The sequence below is a fragment of the Cavia porcellus genome, unplaced genomic scaffold (genome assembly GCF_034190915.1).
Source record: "Cavia porcellus strain 051 isolate PalLab524CR breed Dunkin Hartley unplaced genomic scaffold, mCavPor4.1 scaffold_31, whole genome shotgun sequence".
Taxonomy (NCBI): Eukaryota; Metazoa; Chordata; class Mammalia; order Rodentia; family Caviidae; genus Cavia; species Cavia porcellus.
In genome coordinates, this window is record NW_026947514.1 from 33,709,243 (window position 1) to 33,723,619 (window position 14,377).

Consider the following 14,377-nt stretch of genomic DNA (forward strand, 5'->3'; position numbering starts at 1 on the left):
GCCGAACTGAGCCAGCATGGTACTGAATGTGGATGGTCCACCTAAGACTAACAGCCAGCATGAAAACAGAGAACTAGAGAAGAAGAGCAGAAGCTGTTGGTCCTTCGGGGACTATTGGTTCTCTTGGAGGAGCTTGTCATACTGGCTTCTCTGATATGAATGTTCTCTTTGGAGGAGCTGGACCTCGTCGCTGAGAATGGCTGCGGTTTGCTTTGGAGTAACTCTGGTCCTTACTCTGAGCATCACTTCCTGGCTCCAGAGAAGAAAATGTGTGTTGTTCAGTCTTCTGGAGAAGCTTGTCATGCTGGCTTCCTGTTATAAACTCAGCTGTTCCCATTGTCGGTCCTGTGTTGTCTTGTTCTCCTTGCAAACCCTGACTATAACACCACTTTTACTTCACTTATTTTAGTATCATGTATTACACTAATCTCATCTATCATCTCTCAATCCATTATCATCCATTTCCAAGTTGTCATTTTTTTAATGTACATCAATTAAGTCAAAGATATCAATATACTGTCACTAAGAGTTCAGCATGCAAATCATTAACTACTTTAGCATATATAATTTTTTTTCCTTTTCAGGCAAATTTCACTACACAAATACATTTGTTATGAAATACACAAATTTTAGGTCTATGCTTTAATTTCAACAAATGTATGCATGCTTGCAATCCATAGACTGATTGTTTTGTGGTTGCTGGAGATCTAAACCTAGAGCCTTGTACATGAAAGGCAGGCATTCTACTTTGAACTGTGCTCCTGACTCCACACATACTACTAAACTTCTATCAAGTAAAAATATTACTCCTACCCCATGTCATTTCTTCATATACATTGTTTTATGTTTAAGAAGTCTTATTCTGTATCTTCCCTACTAACCTTTTTCCCTCAGTGATATACTCACATGAAAGTGATCATATATCACTGAGACAAACTCTAGTTAATTCAATAATCCAGTTAATACAATATTAGAAACATCTACACTATAAATATACACTACTCTCCCATGTTAAACAATGTTTTAATTCTTAAAACTTCAAATCATCTGCAAGTGATTTTTGTACTTTCTGAGAGCATTTGCTCACAACATTCTCCATTTAAATTATTGCTGTGTTGTTTTCTATATTGTATTACATTCATTTTACTGTGACAGGAAGAACAAGTATGCTCCCAAAATTACTAATAATGTATTGCATTTGGTATTTCACCATTAGGAAACTCAAAAGAATCTATTTCTTTATCTGTCATTAATTTTAGTGATTTTTATATAATTACATCTGATCTGATTTTAAATGTCAACAAAAACTTGTATAACTCTGTTTTATGTCCTATGTGTTAACTAATTATAGAAGCTTCCTACTTTCATTAGCCAGTTTTGCTTTTCTTGGTACTGGGACTTGAACTCATGATCTCACACTTGTCAGGCAGACGCTGTATCACTGAGCTATATCCACAGCCCCTATTAGGCAGTATTTCATGAGCCAACATATCAAAGAGAATTTTTCATTGTTAACAATATGGATACAACATCATACATTTAACTGTCTTCTTTATAATTTCAGTTTTTGGATGTCTTCTCAAATTGTATTATCATTGATTTTTACTTCATTTTTCATAGACGAATCATCAACTGTGACACATGTATATGTTCACTTTTGCTCACATTATTAATATAATCTTAAAAAATTATTCTGAAAGTCTTGACTTGTTGCCTAGGCTGGCCTTGATTGAACTCATGGTCCTTCTGCTTCAGCTTCCCAACCAGCTAGAATTACAGGTGTGCACCACTACCCCCAGCATTGAATCTACAATTTCTTGGTAGGAATCTTTTTTATGCTATCTGTTTTGTGAGATATGCTTAATTAAATTCATAACTCCACCTTGTTACATGTAGATCTGTAATTCATTCAAACCTGTTAAAAACATAGTTGTAAGCAAGGTGTTTCTGTCAGCCTTCTGTATCCGTTCCTCAGCACTGTGTAACTGATACATGATGGTCTGACACAAAGACTACGATCCACAGATTAAATGTCAGTTAAAGTTAATTTCATTTCTTAGTTTGAAATACTAAGAACAGTTACAGTATTTTCTTAACACAACTAACATCCTATTTCACATACCCTATTTTGGAAACTGCCTGTTTTTATGGAGTTCCAAACACTGATCATGGTGCTTTTATCATTATCAAGGACATCCTAGACACATTCATCACCGGATATCACAGCAAGGCAAGTTCTATCAGTAAAAGTTTAAAAATGAATAAACGCTTATACTTCAGAATACAAACTAAAGGAAGAACAGAGCGCACATACTGTCTACACATCAGGTTCTAGATATAATGAGCTTAAAATGACTAAATACATTCTGATTTTAAATGCAAAGGTAAAACAAACCATCATTTTAATTAGGATGACACATGAAAATATTCAGTAAAATATCTGGTATCAAGAAAATGTGAAGTATTAATTTACAACGACCTTTTTAAAGAAAACATGTTTTAAAAATCAGAAAAGCTAAACAAGTCCAGCTAGTATTTTGCTGATGCCCTTATTTTATGTACTGATTCAGAAGACTTGGAGGAAGTAGAATAACATGTGACTAATATTAAGACACATATTTGAATTTGTTTGGACTTTTTTTTAGTTTGTGTTAATAGTGGATAACAACACTTATTCTAGACTATAACAAATTCTATAGATCTTTTTCATGTATTTTCCCTTTCTTTTCTCAGCCTTGAAAAAAAATATGCAATTTTATGGACTAACTGGAGTTAAAGTTCATTATTCACTTATTTAATGGATGAAAATATTTCAATATCAGTAACTTTTGCTTCAGACAGTTCCCAAGCTAAATTCTTACACCAAACCACAAAATTGCAAATTGTACTCATTCCCAGCTTCAGTTCCAAGGTGGTTAGAAAGAGAAAACATTCTAAACCACAGCAGTCTTATTTGCTTCTTGGAAACACAGAACAAGTACAACATTTACAAACAGAAAACACTAGTAAAATACAATTAGCTTCATAAAGTGAGAGCTGAGGTTTCAACGCATCTACATAAGAAATATAAAAGAACTAAAAGAAAATCGACAGTGAAGATCATGCAAGTATCAGTCAGGCATGGTGGAACATGCCTGTAATCCCAGCATCTGCGAGGCTGAAGTAAGAGGATCATGAGTTCAACAACAGCCTGGGCTACTTAGAAAATTCAAGGCCAGCCTGAAAACATAGTGAGACTCAAGAACAAACAAAAAAACTTCTATAAATGTATAACAGCATACAGGCAAATATTCATAAATGTTTTGAAGAGGAAAAATAATTATTCCCAAGAAAAGTAAAGTCTAACTGTACTAAAGAAGGAAAAAAACAGCTGGGTGTGGTAGCGCAAGCCTATAATCCCAGCAGTTGGGAGACTGAGGCAGGAGGACAGCTCTGAGTTGAGTCAGCCTGGACTACATAATGAGTGAGCTCAGTCTCAACTACATAGGGAGACCCTGTCTCAAAAACAAAACAAAACAAAAAAGTAGATTACATGGTTGAGATGATTATGAAACCTAGACTTGTTAGAATCTAAAATCTTCCCAAGTTAACTCTTCACATATTGAAAATGGGAAAAAAATTGTAGTAAGATATGGCACCTACCAAACCAATACTTGATAGATGAAAATTTAACAATTGTTTGGCTCTGATCTGAGACAAGAAAGCTCATAAAAACTTCACATCATTTTTTAAATGCCCCCCAGCACCTAACTACTTATTGTTATGTGCTCAACAATGACATAGAAATATTAGATCTTCAGAACTTCAGAGTTCATTTTAAAAATAATTAACTCTCCAAATCTTAAAAAGAAAAATAAAAAGCAAAGACTCTTAGAAAGGCCAGGTTGCACTTTTGCCTCATGAAAGAAATTTTGATCTTAACTTTATATAAGCATGTAGAAGAGTCTATGTGTTGGATTTTTTCCACTGTCATTTTTTTTTTAAGTAAATAGGAAAGAGAAAGGAAACTAATGGGGAGAGTGCATGGAAATGACAACTACCCCAAGTTGCAAAATTAATAAAACTCAAATAGTATCAAGTGAGATAATCATTCATTTAATAGCATTTAGTAAATATATGCCATATGGAAGACCCAACTGTAGTTGCATTTTTTTCTCTATTATAGAAAAACTATTCCTTTATAAATCAAGAAGTGAGTGAAGAATTGGAAACAATTATTCAATCAACCACATGTGCTAAACTCCCATAGTAGGAAAAAACCTGATTATCTTGCCTTTCAAAACACTGGGCAGGATAAACAAATCATACTGTGATAGACAGCTAAATTAGATGAAAATATCATAGGCAATCAGATAGGGCTAGGCCCTGTTCTAGCTAGAACAGAAGATGAAATACCTTACAACTGTTGGGAAGACAGATACCTCTCACTTTGGGCCAGATTTCAAGACAAAAAACAAAACAAATGCACCCACATACTTCCTGAGGATAAACATCAGGAATTGACATACTAAATAGGTATCAGATCACCTTGAGGAAGCCAGAAGTAGCCACTAACCAGCCCCCTACAGGAAAAGGCCCTTTTCTGTATCCATGCATGCTTGCTTTTTGTGACTCGCTTCCCAACTTATCCCTGATTTAATCAATTTTTCCTGAGCAATTACATTTGTAATTTTATTGGTTGACCATAGTTCTGTCCCACCTCACACCCACCTTGCAATTCTCCGTTTTTCCCTTCCTTGGACCCACCTCTCCTTGCTCTATAAAAATCCCTAGAAAAGGCAGGGTCTTTGGTAACCCACTTGCAACCCCTTCTGCCTCTCTCTCAGACAGAAGCATTCTTTCCTTAATATATTCTGCTCTTAACCTCTGTTGTTCCTAAAATTCACTCTTCAATTTTAGAGAACACGAACTCGTACCAGACATCTAGCAGGTTGGAAGTTTCTTTCCCCTATATCAATCAGCAGCCAGAACACCATACAGATTTCCACCTGAAGTCTCTCCCTACTTTCCCAACATTTTTGTTGCAAATAGGCAGCCTAAATACCACATTCACAGACTACAGATTCAAAGGCAAAAAAATAAAAGTTTGCTGCAGCTGTCAGCAGCCAAAATAGACTTAAGGCAGTCTTATGACTATTTCATGCATTTTTATTACATGCCTTGCCTTAGTGAGTATTAGAGTTTACAACCCCTACCTGATCAACTACTGATTATTTGGGTCAGAGTTAATCCTACCAAACAAAAAGTAAAACAACAGTAATATGAATTTTTCCAAGGAAAAATTAGGACATTACCAAATGTTATTGCACATGTCAGTAATGCCAGCACTTGGGATATGAGACAAAAGGACCACCAAATTCAAGACCAGACTGGGCTAGATAGCAAGTTGGAGGCTTGCCTGTCTCAAAACAGAAACAAAATAGGATGCTAAAACAGGACTCTACCAAGAGGCTGGGGATTTAGCTCAGCGGCATAAGCGCTTGCCTTGCAAGTAGGCAGTCGTGAGTTCGATCCCTGGTACCGATAAAAAGGAAAAAAACAAAAAAAAAAAACAGGACTCTACCTTCTTGGGATGAAGGAAAATCTATTCCAAACAAAATGGCCCATGGAAGAACAACACCTGATCTCCTTAAATTATGAAAAAACCATAAAAATGACTCAGGAAATACAAACAAGGTAGAAATGTACTTTGTCATTTCTCCTGACTTAAAACAAGGAACTGAGTAAATCATCACCCTTATATTCTAACTGTTTAGCAGTATTTCACAGGCTTACTCTCCTGGAGGAACTCTGGAACTAAGATATGCAGATATTATATATTTCTTCATTGACATAAGTCTGGACCCATTCTTTCATACTATAAGCTCTAGATTACAATACAAAAGTATCCTTTTGATGCTATTGTCAAACACAACTTTAACTTTACCTAGTCACAATAGCATCTACTGAATATATTCTCAGCAGGGGTGATATTGACAACAAAGGAAAAACTGGGTCTTGAGGAAGTAGAAGAGAGTACTTATCATTTTATGTACAAAGCACAAATATATATATATACTCAACCATACAAATACACTGCATATCTGGAGTACTAAAATTTCACTGGGCAGCAGAGGCAGAGAAAGCATGGGAGGAAAATACTAAAAAAAGATCCTGAGCAGGCGATAATGAAATAATGATTGATTAAAGAACACTGATGTATTTCATGTTAGAAGGCTACCAACTGGCTTGACCTCCATATAAAATATACCTTTAAAATGTAAGCTTCAAGCTTATCTTTAGTATTAATTTTCAGGTATAACAGGTTCAAAACTCTGCTTATATATTCTATAAATAACAAACGATGTTACCAGAAAATAGGATAAAGCCCTGCAGCTTACTCCCTTGAGCAAATGAGCGTAAGTCTTTGACTCGCCCCTCTGCTTCTGCTTTTGACTTCTGCTTTTGACATGAGTAACATTCTCTGGTACCACTTTCCACCTTGGTGCTGCAACTTAACATGCAAACATATTCAGGTTCAGTTTAGTTCAAATAAGTCAAAACTGATGATAAATACATGATAAATACATGAGAACATTTTGAAATTAAAGTCAGGGAAGAGCAATCACAAAAATGACAACAGACTGTTTCCAGATTTATTCTTACTCCCTCAATTATTCCCAGACTTAGATATTGACCTTTCAACCAGAAATAAATACAACAGACATCTCCACTAATACATCCTTTGGTTCTCTATTGCTGTGTAATAAATTAGCACACATTTAACAGTTTATTTTAATGCCTATGCTGGGCATCATGGCACACACCGGTAATCCCAGTACTCTGGGAGACTGAGGCAGATATTGCAAATTCAAACCCAGGTTGGGCAACTCAGCAGCTTAATGAGATCCTGTCTCCCAAGTGCTGGAATTACCAGTGTGTGCCACACGCTGGGAAATATGCATCTTTTTACAAAGCCATTATATATTGCTAGCTTTTTAAATCATTCCAATTTTAGTATATGTACTGCCGAGAAGAATCAAAGGGAGGATAATAGAGAGGGTGTATATGATCAAAACACGTGCACTGAAACCCAATGTTTCATAAAATTAACAGGCATCAATAAAAAAAATTCATTATATAGCCACATGAAAAAAAAAAATGAAGCCAAAGTGGGTGATGGAGGTGTACCCCTGGGGACTTAGTCTTGTCTCAAGCCCCTTCCATTCTGAATCTCTTTCCTTACCTCTGCCTCTTGGCTATATTAGCAATTCTCTGTGCCGTGCCCATCTTCATGCTGTTTTTGCCTTGCAACAGCCCTTAAAAATAATGCATCTGGCTGCAATCATGGGCTAAGATAAATCTTTGCTCCTCTAAGTTGATTTATATCAGGTATTTTGTCACACTGACAAAATGCTAACATGCAGACAGAGGAGTTCATGACAGCATCATTCCTCATAGAATATAAATGCCCATCAACAAAATGTGGTATACAAAATGTGCTATATCCATACAACAAAATACTCAATAATTACAAAGAACTAATTACTAATACATACTACAACATATAATGATCTCAAAAAATGTCGCTATGTTAAAGAAACTAAACACTGATAAGCAATGTTTAGATAAAGTAAGTTTATAAGGAAAGTAGGTCAGTGGAGCTGAGGATAAAAGGGAGGAATAACTACAAATGGGTAAAAAGATAATGGAAATGTTCTGTATTTAATTGTAGTGATGAATGTACAATTGTTAATTTACAAAATCATTATATTATACAGTTACACTGTCTGGATGTTATGATACTTAAATTATACATTAATAAAATTGTTTTTTGAGATATCCAAATGTGTCGGGCCTATAATCCCAGCATTTGGGAGGTTAAGGTAAGATCATGAGTTTGAGGACGGCCTAGGTTACATAAGTGAGTTCAAGTCCAGCCTGAGTAACATAGTGAGACTATGTCTCAGAAAAAAATAAGAAAATATCCAAGTGCTTTCTGAAAGTTTGTGAATAGGAGAATGAAAATTAAGATCACAAAGAAGAACAAAAGTCTGACAATACCAAAGCTAGAAGATATAGGGTAAGAAAATTTGTACTCACAAATGGTATGAGTATCAAAAGACACAATTACTCTTAAAAAAAAACCCAGCTTGTACTGATGCTACAAAGTTACACCTGTATATGCTAGGCACCAAATCACTTGAATGTAGATATAGGAGCCAAATGGTAAATATTTTAGGTTTTACGTGCCACACAAGCTGCCTCAACTAACTCAACTCTACTCTGTATCACAAAACAGGCATGGATAACTCGTAAACAAATAGGCACAGCCATGTTACAATAAACGTTATTTACAAAAATGGGCATTGAACCAAATTTAACTAGTAGGTAGTACTTTGACAATCCCTTCCTTAAAGAAACACTTATATGTGTGATCCACATGGACTTCTTATTAGCAGTAAAAAAAAAAACAAATGTCCACTTACAAGAGAAGGAATAAAAAAATTGTGGCATATTTTCAAGATGGAATACCCACAGCAGTAAAAATGAACTATACTCTTGCTTCCTGCAACAACACAGAAAAATCTTAGAAATAGTAAGTGAGAAAAGCAATATATAGAAGAGAAACATGATTTAATCACATACATATAAAGTTCAAAAATAATCACAGCAAAACAAAATGTATCTGCTATGGAAACATATGGAAAGTATATAGAAGATAAAAGATAACAATAGGGGATGGTAAAAATTCAGATGGTGTTTACTTCCCAAAAGAAGGCCAATGACAGGATCAGGGATTAAAACCATTAGAGTTTATTGTTTCGGTATTGTTGTGGCTTTTATACTGTACATGAGCTCATAGAAGTCCATAATTTATATGTGTAAGATATATTTGATTTTGTATATATAATGTACACATAAAAACTGTTGTTTTTATATTGTTTTGTTGTTTTTTGTTGTTTTTTATATATCTTATTATGTTATCCAAGCTGGCCTTGAAATTGCTGTGTACATACCCAGGTTGTCCATGAATTCATGATACTCCCGCCTCAGCCTCTCACGTGCTTCTATTGCAGTTGTGTACCACCCCCAGCAAAACTTTTCTTAATAGAAAATTAACTGAGATACCCTTTACATTCAGCTGAAAACCTCCAAAAGACAGAATAGACTGCCTGTAGTACAACAGAAAGTATGTAACTAGTCAACAATCATGGTATTGATATTCCTAGCCAAGAATGTAGATTACTACAAAACACCAAAAAGATTTGTAACTTCCATTTATATTAAGAATTGATAAAAGTGAAAAAGCACTGAAAATTATTCTAAAATTTAAAAATAAAAGCATGCATTAATTAATCTTCCTTAAATACAATTTTTTTGTATTTAAGTAAGTTTATAACTGTGGATCACTATTAGAAACTTTAATTGAGCAGGTTAACTCAATCCCTGAAGGATTGTCAGGTACAGTACTGTATTGTGATTCTGGCGCCATCTGGTGATAAACCAATGCAACAGCAGGATTTTTAAAAGGTATTTACTAGGCATATTTCACATAAATCTTTAAGTGATTTTTGGAAGACAGGCAATAAAATAAGGTATATTGTCTAAAACAGAATCTCTGTCTTCAATGAAAAAATCTACAGTTAAAATATGACTATCAGGATATAATAAAAGAGTCTGCTCTTATTTAAAAGTTTCCTCTGAACTATACTTCTAGAACTTTCAGGCAAGAAATCTTCAGGGGTATATGTGCAAACACAATCTATCAAGTAACTACATCCATAAATACACAAATTCAGCTTTCAAGGAAAAGACATGTCATGATCTTAAAATGTCTTCTACTTCTCGACACTTCTTTCAAAGGTTAAAGCCCAAATTTCTCTCTTCCTGAATACGTGCTGGGCTTAATGACTAACTTCTCATGAAAGAATGTGGCAGAAGTAGTGGTGAGGAACTTCCAAAATTAGATCATCTTGCCTACTTTAGGACCACTCACCCTGGGGAAAGTCAGCCATCATGTCATGAGGAGACGACAGCCTCATCAATTTCTAAACCTACTCAAAGGAAGAGACACCTCAACAGATTTTGGCTGGTCCAAAGGATTCTTTTTAATACTCGTCTGCAGAGCTATGTTAGGCACTGAGTATACAATCATACCCTTGAAATGCTTATAATTCAGATTAATGTTAGTGAAAGTTTATGTTTTTAACTAAACTTTTCCTCTTGCCTTTGAAGATCAAAAGAAGACATGGAAAGCTTTTCCTTTACCTCTGTGAGGGATCCACAAGCAATGCCACCATGTAGGGCTTCATCCAAAGCAGAGAGAGTCGTAGACAAGAAAGCTGGTAAGAGATTAGCAGACCTCTGTGTCTTTATCCCATAAACCTGAAGAAGAAAATGGTTACATTCTTTGCATCATCTGTATCTATTAAAAAACATATCAAATCCTAAGCTCTGAATTTTTAGCATCTGTGACTCCAATCTATCCCTTCTCCCTCTTATTTGTTCAATAAATATTTATTCCATGCCAAGGACTGTGCTAGAGTATGAGGATGTGATATAACAAAGCCCTGTCTTCACAGGGTTATCCTCAAGCAGAGACTACCAAACTAAGACAAGAAACTCAGGGATCACAGTATGAGACATTGTGACACAGTATACCTCATTGGACCCTGTGATGTAGGAAGACTTCATTGAAGATGTGGATATACGAGCTAAAATCTGAAATGATTAGATCAGCAAAAGAAATTTGAATGCTCCTGCCAAAGAGGACAGAATATACAAAGATCAAAAAACAAAAGAGGAAATGAAACTAATGAAAACTGAAAAAAATAAGCACAGTGCATTTGGAACAGATAAAAGAAGGAACATGGGGCCAGGGGTTTAGCTTAGCGGCGGAAGTACCTGCCCTGGCAAGCACGAGGTCATGAGTTTGACCCTGGGTACCAAAAGAAAGAAAGAGGAAGGAACATGGTCATAGTGCAGCACGTAAGGAGGCTAGAGCAATGATGGAGAATCTTTTAGAGCTCTCAATGACGCAAACAGCTTGCTGCAGCACAAATGCCACGCCACCACCAGACTTAGGACAAACCAGGGGCCTAATCATGAAGACTTCTGTGGAAGTTTGGAGTTTATTCTGAGGAACAAGGAGTGGCATGACCAAGCTATCATTTCAAACTCAAATTGGTATGTGAAAAACAACTTGAAGCAAGCTGTGACGATGAGAAAGAGCCCTCTACAGATATCCACATTGAATTCCTAGAACCTCTCTGGGAACATCACCTTCATTGGAAAAAGGGTCATTGCAGATGTAACTAAGTTAAAGATCTCATGATGAAGAGACAATCTTAGATTATCTGACCGGATCCTAAATGCCACCACAATATATGGAGGAAAAGGCAATGTGAAGATGAAGCAGACAGGGAATGGTCACAAGCCAAGGATGCCAACATTCCTGGTAAACTCAAAGAGGCAAAAAAAACAGATTGTTCACTCAAGCCTCTGGAGAGAACCTACCTCTGCTTCTACCTTGATTTCAGACCTCTAGTCTAAGAACTGTGAGAAAATAATTCTTATTTGAAGCCACTGGCTCTCTAATAGAGAGCCACTCCAGAAAATAATACATCGAGTTATCATGTCAAAAGTTTGCGCTAGAAAAATAGCTTCAAAGTGGGTAATATTGGAAGCTGGGCCATCTGTCAGCAAGATAGTGCAACCATTCCACAGTGATAGTAGCTCAAGGTGGGGAACAGTAATGAGGATAAAAAAAAATCTGCAATGAATCAGTATTTCTAAAGCAAAGTACACAGTATTTCTGAAATTCTTCTAATGCAGTAATATTTTAAAATTCTTTTTGCTTCTCATTTTCAAAACAGCACAATAAAGTGAGTATATTTACTCAGCTCTTAAAAATCATGGGTGAGGGGCTGGGGATTTAGCTCAGCAGCATAAGCACCTGCCTTGCAAGCAGGCTGTTGTGAGTTCAATCCTCAGTGCCGGGGGAAAAAAAAAACCACATGGATGAAGAGAGTAAGTTATGCTCTGTCATGCTTAATGAAGCAATAGAGAAAATTCATCAAAGAAAAATAAAGAAACTGTTGTAAGTTTTAGAACCCAAGGGCTCCAAAGTCATCTTGTACCTAAGACATACGTTGACCTTGTATCTATGGTTAGAAATGTACATAATACAAACTCCAGGGATCTTCCAGACCTCCTCTACCATCAAGGTCGACTGTGGCTATCAGGGACCCCAAGTTACAAATTGAGCACAGAGGATGTCCAAGGCTGTCCTTGTCCTGTCCTTTGAGCCAGATTGCAACCAGCAACTCCCTCTTTTCTGGTCAAAGCTAGAGGCCCTAGGGATTGTGACTGCTGTGGTGCTTATAGTGCTTATGTAATCTGAACGTTAAACATTGTCATCTTGAAAATCTGTCTTATATACACTCATCTCCTTCCAAGGTGATCACTTATAGCTTTTCACTAAAAACTTCAACACACACCTTTAGTGCAGGCTTCTTCAAGCTCTAGGTCCACATATGAATTTAACTACCTTCACATCTCCTCCAAATGTTTCACACAAGTACCTTAAATTAGACAATAACTAAACTAAATTCACTGTCTGCCTTCTGCTTCGCCTTCTAGTATTTCTTATGTCAGGTAATAGGACCACTCAGTTTCTCATAACAAGTATCAGGGAATCATCTGACATTTTCCTGTACTTCCTTACCTTCCACAGCTAAACAATCACCAAATCCTATGAATTCTACCTTTCTTTTTATGTTTTGTTTTTGTTTTTGATTTGTCTTTTTGAGACAAACTCTTGCTATGCAGTTCAGGCTGGTCTTAAGCTCACTTATGAGATTATAAACATTTATGATTTCCCAGTACATAAAAATAATGTCCACAATCCTAAATAAGGTCAGTAAGGTCCTAATGACCTGACATCTGCTTATTTTTTGCTGACATGTTGCTTCCTTAGGGGAGCCTTTCTGACTCCAAACTAAGTAATGCTGCTTTTTACGAAGTTCCAAAGCTCTTATACTATTCCTTCATAGCACTTAGCAATACTTTAATTCACCAATTATTTCCATATTGTTCAAAGTCTGACTTTTGCTCTTGTTGCTTTTGGTGTCTTCCACCATCACAAACTGTTGCTCATCCGCCATGTGCCACCCTGCCCTGGAGCCAGCTGATATGGACTGAAGCCTCTACAAACTGTGAACCAAATAAACCTTTCCTCCTCTAACTTTGGGCAATGGGTATTTTGTTTCAGCGACAAGAGAAAAGTAAGACACTGTTTCTACTCATTTTGACTTTGGGGGAAAAGCCAGAAGCTGCAGGGTACCACAACCAATGAATAAAATGGATGAGGACATACCATGCTTTTATTTTGTTTTTGTTTTTGTACTGGGGAATCAAACTCACGACTTCACGCTTAGCAGGCAGGCACTTATGCCGCTGAGCTAAATCCCCAGCCACCATAATGTTCTTAGGAGTTTGCCTTTCTGTTGGATGGCAATCAGCAGCAGTATTCATCAGATTTGGTATCACAGCTCACAAAGACACAAAAGAGGACTTGCAGAACTGCTTCAAAGTGGATTAAAGTAATAGATGTCAAATTAAAAGGTTTTTCTAGTCCTGTATAACTTTCAAATCAGTACGTTAATTTGAATCTAGTCACAAAATGATCACATACTATTTCAACTTTCTTTTCTCATGAAACAAAGAGAGCTCATTGTGGTTTGTACACTAAATATCCTCCAAAAGGCTTGTATGCCAAAGGCTTGATCAGTAGACTATGGCGTTACTGGGGGGGAGGGGGACCTTTGGGAGGTAGGGTCAGGGAATCATCTGACATTATCCTATACTTTTCTACTTTCCATAGCTAAACAATCATCAATTCCTATTAATTTTACTTCTTATACTAAAACACGATACCTCTGCTTTAACAGGGCCTAGAAGTAGGAAGTTGGATCACCGTGGCTAAGCTCTTGAAGTAGACATTGGGAAGTTGTTGTTCTTTCTTTCTGTTTCTCTGCCACACTGAGGTAAGCAGCTTTGCTCCTCCATATTTTCCCCACCATTATTCAATTAGTAAGCAAGAATACATTCAACAATGTATACAAATAAGTACAGAGTAAGTACAGTAAAGGTCATTATCACAGACAAAGGAATATTCAATAATAAAGATTATAATATAACCATAAGGTCCTCAAATCCTACCTAACAGAGAAAGATGACATTTTCAAATGTGACTATTGCCTGCAGAAAAACATAAAACTTCTTGATGCTTCACAATTCCCTTTTTTTTTTTTTTTTTTTTTTGGTATCAGGGATTGAACTCATGCCCTTGCACTTGCCAGGCAGGCACTTGCGCTGGCAAGCCATATCCCTG

At 36.3% G+C, this 14,377-nt stretch overlaps 1 protein-coding gene across 11 annotated transcripts in view; it reads right to left on the bottom strand.

Moving 5' to 3' along the window:
* The window catches only part of Rad51b (RAD51 paralog B), a 569,590-nt gene that overhangs the window by 547,015 nt on the left and 8,198 nt on the right, over positions 1–14,377 (bottom strand). For all 11 annotated transcript variants that reach the window (XR_010044997.1, XM_063241557.1, XM_003472290.5 and 8 more), the window contains one exon: positions 10,252–10,368. Coding sequence is in view for 10 of the 11 variants with exons in the window: in XM_063241557.1 (XP_063097627.1) it covers positions 10,252–10,368 (117 nt within the window). In the remaining variant the exon portion in view is untranslated. The remainder of the gene's footprint in view (positions 1–10,251; positions 10,369–14,377) is intronic.